At 48.9% G+C, this 18,676-nt stretch overlaps 1 protein-coding gene across 3 annotated transcripts in view; it reads right to left on the reverse strand.

Annotated features, from left to right (window-relative positions):
- Nucleotides 1-6,476: 6,476 nt before the first annotated feature.
- Nucleotides 6,477-18,676, reverse strand: part of SMAD7 (SMAD family member 7) — a 30,406-nt gene continuing 18,206 nt past the window's right edge. For 2 of the 3 annotated variants that reach the window (XM_006891702.1, XM_006891701.1), the window contains exon 4: nucleotides 6,477-8,582. In XM_006891702.1, coding sequence (XP_006891764.1) covers nucleotides 8,044-8,582 — 539 coding nt within the window. In that variant the 3' untranslated portion in view covers nucleotides 6,477-8,043. The remainder of the gene's footprint in view (nucleotides 8,583-18,676) is intronic. The other variant, XM_006891703.1, reaches the window with a different exon arrangement.

Here is an 18,676-nt window from a genome sequence, read left to right on the forward strand (position 1 = left end):
AGTGATTGCAAAAACCATGGCCTGTATCAGGTGCACCTTAGTCTCCAGAGAGACACCGTTGCTCTTGAGTACTTTAGAGAGGTCCCTAACCACGGACTTTCCCATCCTACTGCCCCAAAATATCCATCGAAAACCCTAAGGATGGCAGAAAAACGTAGTCCAAAGTGAAATGCCTCAAAAAGGTCAGAACTAGGGAGCTCTGGTGACCTAGTGGCAAGAAACTGCGCTGCAATCCCGAAGATGAGCGGTTCGAATCTACCAGATGCTCCGCTGGAGAAGGAGGAGCAATCTTTTCCTGCGCCAGTCAGATCTGATTCAAAGGTACATGACAAGAAGGGGAATGGGGCTAAGCCAGAATTCCCAGATCAATGGAGACTACAGAAACCCAGGAGGCAACCATCCTAAGGGAACCTTTGAACCTGGATTTTAAACAGCTCATCTTTCAGCTAAATGATAGACTGGCTCATAAATAAACACCCTAAATAATGTGCTCCCTTAAATGATTAACTGTGTAAGACCAAATGGTCAACATTTATCCAACAGCAGAGATGAGAAGACAAGGGGGAGAAGGGAAGCGAGGTCACTGGAAAGAGAACAAGCACAAGGAGGCCTGATGTGAGGAAGGTGACCAGCGTCACGACACAACTCGCATCTAAGTTTGTCAAAGGAAAAGCTAACGTGTTGTGAAGACTTTCACCTGCAACATGATAAAATATGCATTTTTGTAAAAAAACAACCAACACCCTAAGATGTACTGTGACACACAAGGTCTGCCATAAGTGGGGCTGATTTTTTTTGTTTAATGGTGCTTTACAGGAGAAATTTTTAAAGAGGGGTGGGGAGGCTTCCGGGAGGAAGTAAGGCCGGAGCTGAATCCTGAAAGATAAGGCATGGAATGGGAGAAGGAGCTTTTACGTGCTTTTGAGGCACTTGCACAAGCAAGGAATAGTTCAGAAACTCTGAATCGCCCAAGGTGCCTAGGACAGTGGATCTATATGAACTAGGGGTGGCAGCCTGCGGAGGTGGTGAATGAGGTGAAGATGGCAGGGTTAGAGGAGTAAAGGAAGAAAGGCCAGAGAGAAGCTAGAAGACCCTGACATAAAAGAACAGCCGTGCATAGTATTTTTGGTTCCTGCTGAAGCACCTGCTGCAGAGTGTCAAGGACTGCAGCCTACAATATGGATTGAGGCTCAATGTCAAGAAGACAAAGATTCTCACCACTGGACCAATTGGCAGCATCAGGATGGATAGTGAAGAGATTGAGATTGTACACAGCTTTAGTTTGCTCGGCTCCACAGTCAACAGTCTTGGCACCAGCAGCCAGGAAATTAAAAGGTGCATTGCCATGGGAAAGTCTGCTGTTAGGGACCTCTCCAAAGTACTGAAGAGCAATGGTGTCTCTCTGGAGACTAAGGTGCATTTGATACAGGCCATGTTCTTCACAATCACTTGTTAGGCATCAGAGAGTTGGACAATGACCAAAGAGAATAGAAGGAGAATTGATGCCTTTGAGCTGTGGTGCTGGAGAAGAGTATTGAGAATACCATGGACTGCTAGGAAAACAAACAGATTTGTCCTGGAAAGGGTTAAACCGAGTGGCTTCTTGGAGGCAAGGATTCTGAGGCTCCGTCTAACATACTTTGGACATGTTGTGAGGAGAGACCGGTCCTTGGAGAGGGATATCATGCTTGGGAGAGTGGAGGGACAGCGCAGGAGAGGAAGGCCCTCTATGAGGTGGATTGATTCAGTGACTGGGATAATTGGGATGGGAGTGTCAGAGACGGTGCAATTGGCACAGGACAGAGTGGAGTTTAGGGCTGTTGTACATAGGGTCGCTATGAGTTGCAAGCGACTCAACGGCACATAACAACAAACAACAACAAGGCCTTGCTGGTATGGCGCTTTCTCAAAAAGTTGCAAATAGAGATACCATTTGACCCAGCAATTCCACTACTGGGAATATACCCTGAAGAAACCAGAGCTGACATCCAAGCAGATATATGCACACCCATGTTTATTGCAGCTTTGTTCACAATAGCAAGGAGTTGGAAACAACCTAAGTGCCCATCAACAAACGAATGGCTAGAGAAGCTGTGGTATATTCGCACAATGGAATACTATGCTGCATTAAAAAACAAGGAACTCATGCAATATTATTCAAAATGGTTGACTCTGGAGAACATTATGCTGAGTGAAATATCCCAGTCACAAAAGGACAAATATTACATGATGCCACTGTTGTAGAATGGGACTGTCCTTGGGGTTGGGGAGAGACTGAGTAAGATGGGTTCAATAATGTATACTGCACTGAAACAGAGGAGGGAGAAAACTGTTTAAAAGAGGTATATAACTAGGTATTTCTGTCATCACAGGAGACTAGAGCGAGGGCTACATGGTGGAGGGGACCTGGGGGAGGGTTTGTAAAACAATGAAAGAATCTTTTCTTTTACTTTTCCATAATTTTTGGACTCATGTACTTATAACTTGTTAGTCAAATTTGTGTCTTCTAGGTTGCAACACCCCCATGATACATCTTCAAGGATATGAACATGTACGGCCAAGCACAATCAATAAGAGTGCATCTAAATTCCAAAATCAATCTCCATAATAGTCTATGTGTTTCCTACTGCCAAAGGGGCCCTTTAGAGTAGTGAGAGAAGATCTTCACCCTGAAACCCACAGGGTCCCTTTTCAGCAGGAAGTAGCTAAGAGAATACGCCATCCCCTTTTCCTTATGACTCAGAGTGAAGTCTCTCTCAGGGAGGAGTGATAGGGAATGGCAAAGGACACAGTGACAAAGAAGATTAATCAGAACTGGCTTTGACAAGCACTGTGGCATTTGGACAAGAACAAACTGGGAGGAGGGTAGAGAGAATAGTGCAACAATGAATGAATGGAAACCCAAAATCTCTGTAAATGTTTATGAAAATTAATAAAATGTAATTATAGAGAAAAAAAAAGAAAATGAGTCATTAAAAAAAACAAACAAGGCCTTGCTGGATAAGGCAAAAAGGGCAGGATTGCACAGTGGGGGTGAGGGAGAAGGTAGGTTTCGGGGGCGGGGGTGTGGTGGACGCATCCATAGGTAACAATTGATGAAGCCACTAGGATGATGGCCTTACCCAGGGAAGGGATTTGAACTAAGAACCAGCCACAGGCTGACTCAGTAAGATACCCCAATGCAGTGAGGTCAACTGGAAAGGAGCAACTAGTGAAGGCAGAGCTAGGCTGCAAAACTTCCCCCCAAGAGGACACCCCCTCCTTCGCCCTCCGCCCATCTAAATGGCACTAGGCTGACCCACCTCCTCCATAATCATTCCTGCATACACACTCACCACACTGTCTTGAGCTATTGGTGACCATCTCTTCTCCTCTAGCATCACGTAAGGGCTGTGCCTGTGTTGATACCTCTGTGACCCCTACAGAACAGCTCCAGGCACATCGAAGATGCTGTGTTGTTCATTGGGGAATGGATGCTCCAGTAAGAGGATGAAGGAGCTGGCTGGTTGCAAGGGCTGGACCAGAAGCCACACCTCTTCCAGCTGACGCTGAACGTCCAAGAGGACAAAGGGAGGCTACAGCTCTCTGCCTCCTAAATCAAGAGACCTTGTGCTCCAGCAGCAGCGGGCCCAGGTCGCAGCATGGTGACACACCTTCCTCATCTTTGAGGGCTGGAAGCAAGCATGCAGGCTCCTATCCAATGGGCGTCTCAACAGGACAAGAACATCTAGCGTCAAGATCTTGAGTCCACTGTTTGTTTACCGAGTGACCTCAGACAAATCATTGGACCTTGAAGAGCTTCCTTTTTTGCAGACAATTCCAGTAATATTCCCTTGAATGCTTACCATTGTGCCTGGCACGTGGTGGTGAAGCGTTCTGTAAATGGCAGTGTTACTCCTGTTAAAGGGCTCTCTGGCATGCTGGAGCACGTTGGAGCAAAGAGAACTCTTCTCTAATGTAACATCTTCTCTAATGTAACATCTTCCATCCCCGCCCCTCCTCTGCCTCTACCACCTGGGAGTTAATTAGAGTCCTCCTTGGGTGTTTTCCAGAGGTGGGATTTTACACTTGAACAAATGGAGGCAGGTTTCTGTCAGGAAAGCAAAAGGTTCCTTCAAACAGTGAGTGCCCTGTCACCTTCTGTCCAGACGAGCCTGGATGACCGCTTGGCAGTGATGCCCTGGATCGTAAACCCAATTATATTAATATTTCTTGCTACACAATTGTATTGTAACTCCTTTTAATGAAAGGGTGGTGCTAGTAGGCCTCAATACTTTGTCATAATTTGGCAAGCTAATAGAAAAAAAAAGTTGACAATCCCAAACTGGCCCTCCAAATAGAGATTCTGAAGTTGTGCCAGTCTGTGACATCCAAAAATCTTGAGATCCAAACTCAGGCAAGGACTTCAAATACAGCCCCTTCTGGGTTCCAAGGTTACAGATACCCTCACAGACACCATGGACCCTGGAGATTGAAATCGTAGGCAAGATTTTCTGAATTTAAATAAATTATGGTTTCATTTAGGGCATGGAAGGAAGTCCCAGGTCGGCAGACATAAGAGGCCACGGTGAAGAGGTACTTACTAGTGAGGGTGGGCCAGCCTAGGGAAATTGTGACCTCCTTGTTTCTGGGAGCTGGGAGCTAGGCCATGGGGACTGCAGTGGAGGACCTGGGCTCCGTACCTACTTCTCTCTGATCCACTCCATTCTCCTTCGGGCAGCCAGCCAGTCCCCTCTGATGACCAACCACCAACCTCCTAAAAGGCTGAGCCACTATACTCATTCCCAAGGTTATAGCCCTCAGGTTTCCAGCCCTTAGTCCCAGCCTGGGAGTGACCCTCACCCGTGGAACATGCGTAGCCAACACCAGCAGAGAAGTTTAACGAATAACAAGATGAACCCTGGTTCTGGAGATTTTCTGCCCCATCCTCACTTCCCTAAATGAAATTCATCCCTTTCATTTAGTCTTATAAGACTTACTACTACTAAATTCCTATCCATTTCGACTTGTGACAACTTCAAGTGTTTACGTAACTGCCCCAGAGGGTTTTCATGGGGGCAGTCTTCATGGAAGTCCCACTGGACAGGTCTGAACTGCCAATTCTGACACATAACCATCCTAAATGACAGTTGTCATGGCTAAGTGCCATCAACTATGACTGAGAGCAACCCTGTGAACACCAGATATATCGGAAGCTTGCCTTATTTCATGTCATTCCCATGACCTCCACCTTGCTCATGGCCACTGGGGCTGCCACTGTGTTGATCTATCTTACTCAGGGTCTGCCTTTACTTTGCTCTCTTTCCTAACATAACGTCTTTTTCCTTCTGAGAACAAGCCCAAAGTATGAGATGAAGTTTCACCATCCTTGCTTCTAAGGAGGACTCTGGTTGCATTTCTGAGGAACATTTCTTTTTTTGGTATTGATACTCAGGCTGGAGACTAAGGTGCGCCTGATCCAGGCTATAGTCATTGCAATTACGTGCTATGCATCGTAGAGTTGGCCAGTGAATAAGGATGATAGAAAGAGAATTGATGCCTTTGAGTTGTGGTGCTGGAGAAGAGTCTTGAATATACCATGGACTTCTAGGAGAACAAACAGGTTTGTCCTGGAGAGGGTGAAGCCAGAATGTTCCCTGGAGTCAAGGATTCTGAAGCTTCGTGTGACTTACTTTGGGCATGTTGCAAGGAGGGACTGGTCCTTGGAGAGGGACATCATGTTTGGAAGACTGGAGAGGCAGCACAGGAGAGGAAGACCCTAGATGAGATGGATTGATTCCGTGAATGGAGTGGTGGGAATGAATGTGTCTGAGACAGCGAGGTTGGCACAGGATAGAACGGCATTTAGGGCTCTTGTACATAGGGTCGCTGAGTCGCAAACGACTCGATGGCACATAACAACAACTGCAGACCAAGTCAATGATCAGGTTTCCTAAACAAGGCTTGACAGGAGCAGAATGTCAGGCTTTTCTTCCCACTTATGACACTGGTAGGTCTGAACTGATTATTACCTAAGGGTTTAATCATTGCACGACTAGGGCTCCTTGTGCAGGACACCCCCTAAAGCTGGAGCTATACCTTAGAACCGGCCAATGAGGGGGGAGTGGGGTGTCCGAGTAGTTACAGCTCTTTCTGTTGTTGCGGTTATAGAGTTGGGCCTCATTGTTGAGCCTCCAATGGTTCTCTCCATCTTTCTCCTGCAGAGAAGCTGGTGGATTTGAACTGTGAGCCTTTGGGTTGGCAGCACAACTCCTTACCACTAAACCACCCTAGCTCTTTGTAGTCTATGAGAAAAAACAAGCAATTAAAGACTCAGGATTGTTCTGGATTCCAGTCTTCTTGAGCTTCAACATACACTGCTATGGCTCACCCCCCACAAACACAAAGCTGTGTGGACTCCCAAACTCAACTGGATTCTGAGGGCCACCCTCCTTCCCCCCTCCAACCAGAATGAGGAGCTAGAGGACAACATGGAATCAAGTATACATTTTAAAAACTGTTTAATGGAACATAAACTCCTTTAGAAAAACATTCAGCTAGGTGATGACACCCATAGAAAAAAACACCAATCTTGTGTTTCTTTTTTTTTTTTAATTTGGCATTTGTTATTTGCATTTATATTAAAGCAAAGTGCATCTTTCTTTATTCTTCTTGTTTATACACATTGCACAATACATAAATAATGATGCTTATAAAACGTCTTTATATTTACAAGTAATAATATATTTATATATAACATAAAATACACTTTTTTCTTTAATAAATCTCAGGTTTTTGTGGGATTTTTTGTTTGTTTTATTTTCAGGAGTCCTTTCTCTCTCAAAGCACTACAATGCTAAATTTCCAATGAGAATGCTTCTCTTGTTCATTTAAACCTTTGTAGTTAGAAAAATAGCTTATGTTAAAGTCTAAACATGCTCATTGAGCTAAGAACAGTGTCGTAGTCTCATACGAGTGTATGAGTTTGTAGGAGAAATGAAAGGAGTTAGGTGGCAGCCTGGGAAGGTACCTTGAGTTTTGATGGACCAAATCTTCAGTGGAAAGGGGGGGCTGCTGAGGCCTCCCGCCCAAGCACACTCCCCAAGCTGGTTTAACAGCAGTGCTCAACACACAGGTTGTGCAGGGGGATGAAAGTGCTGAGCTGGTTTCTGAGTCTGGAGAAAACCTGATGTCACCAGGGCAGGAGAGAGAGAGAGAGAGAGAGAGAGAGGACAAGAGGGCACAGGTGAGCAATACTGTGACGGCGGGCTGCCCTGGCGGCCCTCGGAAGCCCATCTCAGATATCCAGGCGCAGATGGCCAAAACAGACACTATCATGGCAACGGGGCGGGAGGGGGTAAGACTGGGATGAAAACAATTGGTTCCGGTTCAGACTCAAGCAGGGTTGCTTCCAAGAAGCCTGTGGATAGGCCCGTGTCCTGGGAGGGGCGGGGGCGGGGCGGGGGCTTCCCCAGGCTGAGACAGAGCCTGGCTTCTGGCAGCTGCTGGGACGCAGTCACCAGCTTGCTCAGGTACCGCCTCTGCTCCACTGAGCGTGTCCAAAGGCCAAGAGAGCCACAGCTTGGGACCACAAACTGCTCAGCCGGGGGCATCCTTAAGAAACACAAAAGGGCACGCAGTTTCCTCTCAACGGCCTTTCCCATACACGTTCACACTCAGCCAGTCACTCACACGTACACTTTGAAACAAATGAAATGACCCCAAAGTTGACGAACTGCTCCTCATTCACACGACGTGTTTGGTGGTGGTCTGATTTTGCATCTCCCCCTTTTCATATGGGGGTGTCCTGCCAACCATACACCTCCCCCCAAATAAACCCCAACAATTCTTTTCATAAGCTATTTCTCAAAGAACAAAAACAAAACAACATAAACAAGAACAACGAAGGAGGGGAGAGGGGAATTGGGGAAGAAAAAAAAAGAAACAAAACAAAACAACCAAAGAGTTTTGCATGAAAAGCAAGCACTCAGGAGGAAAATATTAGCAGCAAAGTAGTTTGAAGTGTGGCCTGCTCGGCTCACGCTCTGTCCTCTCCACACGTGGCTACCGGCTGTTGAAGATGACCTCCAGCCAGCACGGGCAGCTGCTGATGAACTGGCGGGTGTAGCACTGGCCCCAGCCCTTCACGAAGCTGATCTGTACAGTAAACCCAGTCCACGGCTGCTGCATGAACTCGTGGTCGTTGGGCCGCTGTAAGCTGTACGCCTTCTCGTAGTCAAACGCCTTGATGGAGAAACCGGGGAACACCTTGTGTACCAACAGCGTCCTGGAGTCCGGGTTGTCCAGTGTGGCTGACTTGATGAAGATGGGGTAACTGCTGCGGTTGTACACCCACACGCCGTCCACTTCCCGCGTGAGCTGGATGCCACAGCCAATCTTGCTCCGCACTTTCTGCACCAGCTGACTCTTGTTGTCCGAATTGAGCTGTCCGAGGCAAAAGCCATTCCCCTGAGGTAGATCATAGAAGATGTCCAGGGAGGGCTCCTGGACACAGTAGAGCCTCCCCACTCTCGTCTTCTCCTCCCAGTATGCCACCACGCACCAGTGTGACCGATCCCCAGGCTCCAGAAGAAGTTGGGAATCTATAAAACAAAATGGTAAATGTGGTTAGTGGAGAAGGAGACAGGCTCAAGGCTGATCCAGGTACCTATGTGCACACACACACACACACACACACTCTCTCTCTCTCTCTCTCTCTCCAGCCACCACCAGCTTGCACAGCGGGAATGGAAGAGGGTGATGGAGGAGGACACTGGGTACCTCATCCTTCCAGACCTCCATCCTCTCTGAGACTCAGAACACCAGCCCTGTTCGTGCAGACCATAGCATTCAGGGGACCTAACCATTTATCTTGTCCTAGTTTCAGGAACCAAATTTGCTTGAGGGGATGAATTCAAATTACAGAGCCTACAGCTATGGATGGACCCTGGCTCCGTGACACCCTGACCAGAAACCAGGGACCCAGGCAAGCCTGATGCTCCAGAAGCAAATGTCGACACAGTCAAACCCAGAACCCAGCTCTCCAGCCTGGAGGTCCACCTACTCCTCTGTGTTTGTTTCCTACTCTCAAGCCACTCCCTTGCTCACAGGGGGCTCAAATGGGGACCAAAACACCTGTCTTCCCAAAAGAAAAACAAGCCTCAGATGTCAGCAGCAGCTTTGGACACAAAGGGTGAATTCATGTCAAAATGCCATTATCACAACACACAGGTTAGTATTAACCCAGACGACCTTAACAGCTTCCTCTGGCCCAGACAGAGGATTATGTGTCTAGCATGGACACGGCCATCCTCGGCCAGCCTGCCTCAATCCTCTTCCAGAAGGATCCAGACACAGTGACACTTTACACAGGATAGAGCTGTTCCTCCTTCTTCCCTCCTGGGAAGCCCCACCCCAGCTCTCAGGGACAGTCCTTCCCACAGGCTGGGTGACTCAGAGAAGGACACTGTCTACAGGAACCAAGTCCTCCCGGACTTTAAAGAGGGTCATGTAGGGTGTGAAGGAGCCCCAGTGGCTGTCACCCCTGAGTCCTCCTTAAGCTGAAGCTGGAGCTGGTAGTGGTAGGCCTCAGACAGAGAGCCGTAAATCTCCCAGCCCAGACAGGCTGCAGGAACACTGTGGTTTGTGGTGGCAGGGTGGAGACCGGAAGTCTTGTATTTGTTAACAAAAAATGGGGAAAGGCAAGGGGGAAAAAAAAGATGAGGGGAAGGAGCCCAGCAGTGAGGGCCCCCATCCTGCCCTCCCTTGCAGCCCTTCTTCTTGCTTTCTGGTGGGCTGAGGCAGAAGGGGACTTAAGGGTGAGGATTGTGTGGGATGGGGCTTTTTGTTTTGTGGTGGGTTTTTGTTTGTTTGTTTGGCTGCTTTGTTTTAGCAACAACCAGGCTAAGAGGTGGTGGTGACAGTGGGGCAAACTCAAGGGCCCTGCAGCCTGCTGCTGCCCAGGGCCGCTCAGCACTCCACGCCTTCCAACTTTTTCAGACATGTTGAAACCTGGGAGGCAGGCAGCCCCATTAACATTTTCTTTCTAAGCAACAGCTCCTCTTGAATTGAGGTGTCCTGTGAGTAGTCAGTCTGTATAAATGTCCACACTGTGGCTGGCATCATAGTGGCCACTGAAGACACCGTGAGGGGCTGTCCTCAGTCAGCCCAGTGGCCCCCTCAAATGCCAGCCCCAGACATCTACACACAAAGGAGGACAACTTAGGGCCTCTCCCATCCCCTTCCCTCCAACTTCATCCACTGAAATCAACAAACCCAGAGAGAGAGAGAGGAAAAGAGAGAGGAGTGTTATGTGAACGGGTGTGTCAGTGCTTGCCTGCACATATGTGTGTGTACACACACACACACACACACACACACACACACACACACGAGAGCATGTGGAAAAACAAGAGCAGGCCATGCGCTGGGAGCAGAAATTGACTCATCAGGCATCAACTTGTTCCTGCAAAGTATCCATCAACTGCTAATAAACCCGTGAGCACTGGCAATCTTTGAACTTTGTGCCGAGGGAGTTCAGTTCTGAAGACTCCACCGAAAGACCCACAGCAGCCCTGGAACCCAGAAGGCTCCTGGCTGCGAGCGCGTCCTCTTTGTGGGGCCCAGGGCGGTCGCCCACTTCAGGGAGGAGGGTGTTTTGAAATGGAAGAAGCCCTGTGTGTCTTATCCAAACTCAACAACAAACCCTGCCTGGACTCTGCTAGTGGTGTTGGGGGGGGGGGTCGGGGGACCCTCAAACAGCACTTGGCTGAAACCTGGCACCACTGGGCTAGGGGGAGGAGGGGGAGGAGCTGCAGAAAGGGGAGCAGGAGGAGGGCTGGGAGGCGGTCCCCCCTTGCTACCTCAGGAAAAGGTGGGGGCCCAGGGGCTGAGGGAGGCGGGCGGGCTGGGCCTGAGGGGAGAAGGGGAAGCGTTCAGGCGGGTTTCTCTTTCATCTACACAGCCCGCCAGTCCACCCAGCAATTTGCTGCCAGACATCCCCTGGAAAAAGCCTTTTTCTGTTGCGGTTAATGGCCCAGCCCAGATAAACGGCAATGTGTGGGTGTCCCCTGAAAGCCTGCCCAGCACCCAAACCCAACACATGGCAAGACCCCTGGCCCCACTGTCACCCAGCAACCGCCTACCCACCCACCTGCCACAGCAGTTCCACTTTCCACTGCCTGGACGATTTCTGAACCAAAAAAGTAAAGTCTCTTCTGGCAAAACTATGTCTAGTGTTCCCTTCCCTCCTTCCGCAGACCCTGAACTGAATACCATGCTGTCAACACAGAGATCCCCTACTCTGGCCCAATTCCCCCTTACTTGGGCTTGCTTCTGGGAACCCCTCAGTGTCATCTTCAGAGAAACAGAGTTCCCTGAAGCGGGCCCACAGCCCACAAGAGTCTTCTCATAGAGGGCTGTATAGGAGCTCTGCTTTAAGGGGCTTTCCAGGGACTGTGGGGAGCTCAGAAATCCTTGGGTGGTTCAGCCAACAGTTTACTTGCTGCCTGAAAGCCGGAGGCTCGACTCCATCCAGAGGTACTTCAGAAAGAAACAGCTCATGATTGACTTTCAAAAAAAGTCAGCCACTGAAAACCTCAAGGAGCCTGTTCTACTGTTACACATAAAAGGTCTTCATGAGTCACAAGTGGACTCAATCGTAACTGTGTAACTGGTTACAACTGTAATGGGTTTTTTTTGTTTCTGAATTTTAGTTTGAGACTATTACTAAAACCCAACTTTTTTGGCTTCTTACCTGCTGTTGCTGGTATTTAACCTCTGAACAGACACTACACACACACTACACACACACTCTCTCTCTCTCTCAGTCATTTATTAATTTCCCTCAGCTTTATAACTTTTTCCAGTATTTCTAAACACTTTTCTCCCTCCCCAGAAAACTGCAAGTTCTTGTTTGAAAACTGTATGTGTTCTTTTTAAGGCGTCCTAAAGAAAAGCTAGGTTGTAAATTGCTAACTAATCAGATGTCTTCCCACAATCCCTCCCCCTTTTTTATTACAGTTTAGAGATTTTTCTGGAGCAACACCAAAAAATGCTGTATCTACCCTAAAACCTTCCACTTTAAGGTGTTTCCCTCCTCTTCCCTCCTGAGTTCCTTTAAAGTATAAAATCTGCCCTTTAAAGGGGGGGAGAGGGTGGGTGTGCACAGTTTGTGTCTTGCTTTGCACATTCTTGAGCAAAGACAACTTAACAAGCTACTCACAGAGAGTTATTTAAATCACCTTGGTCATGAATGAACAAACCAGACCCTTCCCAGAAGACCAGAGGCTCATGAATGAGTCCCTCACTTGGGGTCTCAATGGCATGGGTGACCAGACCTTAAGGCCACATCTCAGGTTAAGCAAGGAATGTTCCCTTTCATTTTCCATTTAGAGGTGTGAGGAGATGAGGAAATAGGGGATACAGGGGCCAATAGGTCAAGCTGAGTGTCTTAGCAGTACCGTTTCTAGATTCTGACTTACACGCCTACGTGATCTACCGAAGAGGCCAGAGAGGCAGAGGGGACGTGCATGAGAGTGGGGCCAGCTGGGCCTGGCTGTGTGTACACACACACACACACACACACACATACACATAGAGGTGGTGTCCATGGAGGGGACCCCCAAGACTATGACCTGTTAAAACAGGAACATACCTAGCCCAGTAACTAGTATCCTTTGAGGTCAAATAAGCCTTTCTCTCTCGGTCAAATAAGTGTGTGTGTGTGTGTGTGTACTTAATAGAAAAGAGAGGGAAAGGTCTCAATTCTCTCATCCCCAGTTGGATGAATAAAGGGCTGTTTCTCAGCCAGAGACCAACAGGGAAGTGGGCCTGTGAGCTCCCTCCCCAGTGGGCCAGCAAAGCAGAAGGCTGAGTTTGAGCAAGTTGAGGGGAGGCTGGTCTCTAGTGTCAATCAGGGTACATGAAGGGCAGAAGGTGTTGCCTCAGAAAGTTTAACCCCGAAACACAAACATCACCACACCTTGCCAGCAGCAGGTCCAGGGTCCTCCCCTCCCCAGGGGTTGCCTCATCTCGTCCTTTCCCCTACCTCCGACATCTCAAAGGTTAACAGCACTGAGTCTACCCTGCTCTCCACCCCTGGCTCAGGAAACTGCCTGTTCTAACATCAGCCGGCCACTGAGATAAAGGGGACCCAGTGCCAATTTATTGGCGCCATTCTCAGCCTAAAAAAAAAAATCTCCATGAGCCAGGATTCTTGTTGGGCACTTGTTTCTTAAGTAGTAAATGACTGAAAATGAACATTTTATCTTAGCATGAAAAAGGCTGAGGTAGGTTCTGGGGTCCATTTGAGTTTTCCTCCTTGCTTACAACTTAAAAGGACCTCCTGGGCTCTTCCAGGTTCCTGAAGAGACTACACAGTGGGCAAGACAGCTCTGGATTTAGAGCAAATTACCCACAGGGATTGTAACAAAGAAAGTATCTCAGGTTAATCTCAGTCACACCTCCCGCCTTCCCCAAAAAAATGCTCGGCTCTAACCCATCATGACCCAGAATTCTTCACCAAGTGGAACAGAGAATGAATTCTGGCTGGTCGAAAACGGGACTGAGAGAGCACAATCCTTTTCACACACCTCTGCATCCACTGAGGTGGCTAAACCTGGCAGTGGCCAGGGGTGCTTTAGGGTCTCCTTCCAAGGTCCAACCCTGGGAGAGTTCTGGCCGTGGCACACCAGCCCCGTGAGGAGAGTTGACTGGAACAGCCAGAAGATGCACGAGTTCGAATCACGTCTCTGCCTTATACCCCCGTGTAACCTTGGCAGTTGGCTGAACTCATCTGTCAGTGAAGAGGGATCACTTACAGTGCCAGGCGTAGAGAGCTGTGAGGATTTGATAGAAAACCTTGACAGTTTTTAAGGGTCCAGCTTGTGAGCCCACCACAGCAGGTTGGGGGGTTTGAACACTGTCTTCTCTTGCATTTTTCAACTGTCCTAACAACACTGACCACTCTTTTCCCTGTCAACTCATTCCCTCGGATGGGAGACAGGTTGTGGGCTAACACCTACACTGAGAAGCATTTCCTATTTGCTAGGTCTTGTTCTATGTGGCTGGTAACCTTACAAGGTTACATACTCGGATTATAAAGATATTACTATCGTTGTACTATAAAAGGGAGAAACTGAGGCACGAGTCACCTGAGCAGAGTTGGGACTCTAGCCCAGAGCCTGAGCCAGTATGAGCTGTGGGTGGGCTGCCCCTGTACACCTCTAAAGTCATCAGTTCCCATGGGTTCCTCACCAAATGCCAAGGTCCTTCAGGACATACCCCTGAAATGCCACGCTTACTTCCAGTGCTGAGTCCAGACTCTAGGCTCCCTTGAACCATGACGTGGAGGAAAAGAAACACATTCTTTGCCAGCAAGTTGTTCTGTGACCTTGGCCAAGTGGCTTGCCCCCTCAGAGTCCAAGACTGACCTGTCCATAAATAGTCTGAGGAGAGTGGGGGCAAAATGGCCCCAGAGGCCCTTTTTAGGGACAGTCTGTGGCTTCTTGGATTCGCCATTTGATTTATGAGGTGAATTAGTGCTGCTTCCATTTCTTTCTACTACCTTCCAGAGAGTAAAGAAATCCACCTCAAGGAACCAGGCACTTTGTGCATGTGTATTACATAGAAAATGATAATAATAATAATGATAAAAATCGGAGGGAAAACAAGATGTGGGGTGAGATTTTGTTGTGTCCACCCTAAACCAACCTCTAGCCATTGTTTTCCTTAGAGTTATCATTGACCTCAAGAAAAAAGGTAGGTCCCCAAGAGGGTCAAAACCAAACCCACTATGTCGAGCTGGTACAGACCGATCCTAGGGGAAGGAACAGAAGTGCCACATCTTCCTTTCACAGACCAGCTGGTAGGTTTGAGGACCCCTGGGTCAGCAGCCCAGTCCTCAGATTCAGGTACCAGTGCTGTCTGGTGATGATCATCATGGGCTATTTCCACTGTCCACAGAGCTTTCACACCTTGGCATTTCTCACCCAGGAAAACCCAGGATCCTGGATGTCACAAACAGACTTTGAAAGACAACTGACCTACAGGCTGGTGACGTGAATCGATTATTTATGCTTCCCAAACTGATCCTCCTTCCCCCAGTGCCCCTCAAGCCTCCCAGCCCCAAGCCCCCCAGCTGAGTGCCCTCATTAAGAACCGTCTTTCACCACCAGAGAATATAATTGAGGGGAGCACAGGGCAGGGAGGGGAGCCATACAAATCAAACGCTCCTGTCTGTCTCGCCAGCCGGGCTGACGCGGGCTTCCTGTGCCCCAGCGTTCAGTCATGCAAATTATAGTGTACCCGGCCGCCTGCCTGCTGCCTGCCTGGCCTCAGAGGAAGGGTGGGGCCAGCCGGCCCAGCCAAGTCCATTCATAATATTTACAGTAAATGGGCCTCTCTAATGATTTCTCAAGTCAGAACTTCACAAGGCACTTCTACCCCCAAGCCGTCCCCCCCCCCAAAAATAACTCGGCAGCTCTCTTCAAAAAGAGGGTGCTGCTGATGCATGCGGTCCGGGCACACCTGCCTTCCCAATGGGTGGGAACCATCCTGAGGCACCCACTCCTAAGAAAGTACACGTAGGACAACCAGCTGGCCAGAGAGAGGCCACTGGTGCCCATGGGAAGTGACCAAGTCACATCTCTACTTGAACTCGCACATTTGAACCTTGAAGGAGAGTCTGGAACTTCCTGAAGATTCCTTTCCTGGGTTCCCACCTGATAAGTGAGCAGTGAATGCACAACACACACACACACACACACACACACACACACACATAGAGACAGAGAGAGTGAAGACACCTTATGAACGGTCTACAAATCAGAAAGCCCCTCATGTTCTACATTGACCTCTTTTCTGCTGTTACTTCATCTTAATAGAAGCCTATTAGAAGCCTAATAGAAGTCTGGAAAAGCTACATACTCTACGATTCCAATTATAGGACATTCTAGAAAAAGCAAAACTATAGCGACAGGGGAAAGATGAGTGGTTGCCAACAGCCTGGTGGGAGTTTGGGAGTAAGGAAACAGCGGAGAATAGGAGGGACCACGGAAGACCTTAGGGCAGAAACGATCCCGTAATATGACAGCATTGGAGAGACACATCACCATGATTTTTGTCAAAGCCCCTAAAACGGCATGACACAACAAGTAAGCCCTAATGTAAACTATGGACTTCATTGAACTCTGACTATGGGTTCATCAATTGTAAAAAACATACTTTGCCCAAAGCAATGTGTTAATAATGAGGGGAAACTGGCTGGGAGCACGAGGGTTAGGATGAGAACTCGCTGTGTTTTCTATAAACCTAAAACTCCTCTATATGCTTTCTTTTAGAGGCACTAAAATGACTCAGAAAACAGGCCTGGGACTGCCTCCACCCCACCTCCCACCCAGCCCCAACGAGACTCCTGTTTTTTCTAGAAGGGAGGACAACTTAACGAAGACAGTGGAAAAACAGCGAGAAACAAGAGTCCTTTTCATCTCCCCCTCCCCCCAGCTCCTCTTGTTCCACAACAATTATGAAAACTGTTTGGATGGGATGGCATTTTGAACATTTACTGCATTCCGGCCAATAAATTCCAGCCCGGGATCTGATGGGAAAGCAGCCCTCTTGGTCTCCCCTCCCCCCGGCTCACTCAGGCCCTCATTCTCTGTCCTGCTTTACAACCCAGTTCCAGCCAGGCCAGGCCAGGCCAGGGCCACACTGTACTCCCAGGGAAAAACAACAGTACGACAGACTGGAGACAGAGTGCAGACTGGAAAAGTTAATCATTACTTCTGTCTGCCTCTGTAATCTAATCTCTCCGGCTTTGACACACTCACAGTTCAGCCATCCCAGCCCTTTCACCCCCAGAGCACCCAGGACCTCCCCATCACCAGGCCCCAGGTCTCCCTCTCAGGCATTGGCCCACCCCTGACCTGGGAGCCAAGGAATGAAATGTTTTCACAGCCTGGGGATGGAACTGCCAGGTCCCTGGAGTCGCAAACGCATGACTGGCTGGCAGCTCGGCTGGTTATGTACCTCAAAAGTGCTTGGGGTTGAGGGGGGTGGCCTGGGAGGTAAGTGGCGGCCCTCTGCCCTGCCTTGTCCCTCTTCACACAGTAACACACAGAGGAGGCTCCCCACTGCCCCAGTCAGTATTCTTTCTGTCACTCAGCACCTTCAGTTGACAACACGTCTGTCCCCCTCACCCTGTCCAGATCAGGTCTATAAGATGGCCGAGTCAAGAAGAGTCTGCCTCTCCTGGTGTCGTGGGAACACCATCCTAACAAAACCCCCAGGAACTCTGGTGTCGCATTGCTAACTTGACAGAAATGTGCTGTTGTTTCAACTCCCAAGCACCTCATGTCATACAGAAGAGAGCTGCCCCCCACCACCTCCCAAAAGCATTTCTTGGGCTTTAATCTCTATGGCAGTAGACTACCAGGTTATTTCTTCCATAAAGACACTGGGTGAGTTTGAACCACCAACCTTTAGGTTAGTAGTTGAATGGAGACAAGCTGTGCCACCCAGGGACCTTCTCTGGACTACAGGCTCCTTTTTCGGGACCCCCACCCACCTCTGGGCTCAGGAAAGGGCAGAGCCACCCAACTCCCCTTCCCCACCCTAGAACTTCTGGATACACAAATCCACCGAGTGTGGCATACATAGGCAGCTTCCTGGGCAATGGATTCTCCCCTTCCACCCCTTCCTCGAAGAGTCTGCAAGCCAAATGTGGAGAAGTCATCAGAGGCCGCCGCCACCACAAGCAGCAATTCCAGTCTGTCACCACCAGATCAGCTCAAAGAACCAAAGATCACTGGGCATCAGGACAGCAAGGGACCTGGAGGTCGGGCCTATGTTTCCATTTCGTGGATGTGAAAACTGAGGCCTAGGACACACAATGGCCCACTTAAGGCCACAAGGCCAGGAGGCAACACAGTCTTCCAACCCTCGGGCCAAGAAAACAGCTTTAGAGACAGAAATCTGGAGGATCCTTCCCTCTCGTTGATTTCTCTGTCCAAGCGCCTCCCTCGTACTTGGAGACTCTGGAGCCAGAGATGACACCACATGCCAGGCTTGGGTTTTTTCCTCCATAAAAGAACCCAGGGAGTATTCACTGTGGCCCCACTGAGCTGGATGGAGAGGGACCCACGAGAAGACAGCAAGAACTCAACTTCTGTTTCTCTCTCTGCCTGTTACTGATTAATGAAGGTAGGGGGCAGTGAGGCGACAAGGCTGCTGTGTGGTTGACCAGGTTCCCAAGCACGTTCAGAGCAGGGCAGCTTTTTAAGACCCATTTCGCATACAAGACAAGGGGACACTTTCAACACTCATCATTAGAAGTGGATTAGAAGTAGGGAAAGAGGAAAACTACTTTCCAAGTGGCTTCCCAGCAAGCCCACCTAGAAATATAGAAAGTGAGTCCTTCAATGAGCCAAGCAGTGTCCTGATGTCATATTGTTTTGGTTCTTGTTGGGGAACCATCCCAAATGCCACTCAGTGTCTCCATGATCAATCTGCAAAAGGGCAACACAAAGTGAACACACCCCATGGCCGGAAGTCACTGTTCTGGCGGCCCCAGCTGCTTTCTCCCTGAAAGACAGCAACTCCGAGCTATATAAGAATGGATTTGGAAGTGGGACCTGTTCTTCCCCTTCTGTCCTATATCAATACCCAAGACTAAAGGAGCGAGAGGTTTAGCCCAGGG

This window comes from Elephantulus edwardii, unplaced genomic scaffold, assembly GCF_000299155.1.
Source record: "Elephantulus edwardii isolate Elephantulus edwardi_28Jun2011 unplaced genomic scaffold, EleEdw1.0 scaffold00103, whole genome shotgun sequence".
In the NCBI taxonomy this organism is placed as follows: domain Eukaryota; kingdom Metazoa; phylum Chordata; class Mammalia; order Macroscelidea; family Macroscelididae; genus Elephantulus; species Elephantulus edwardii.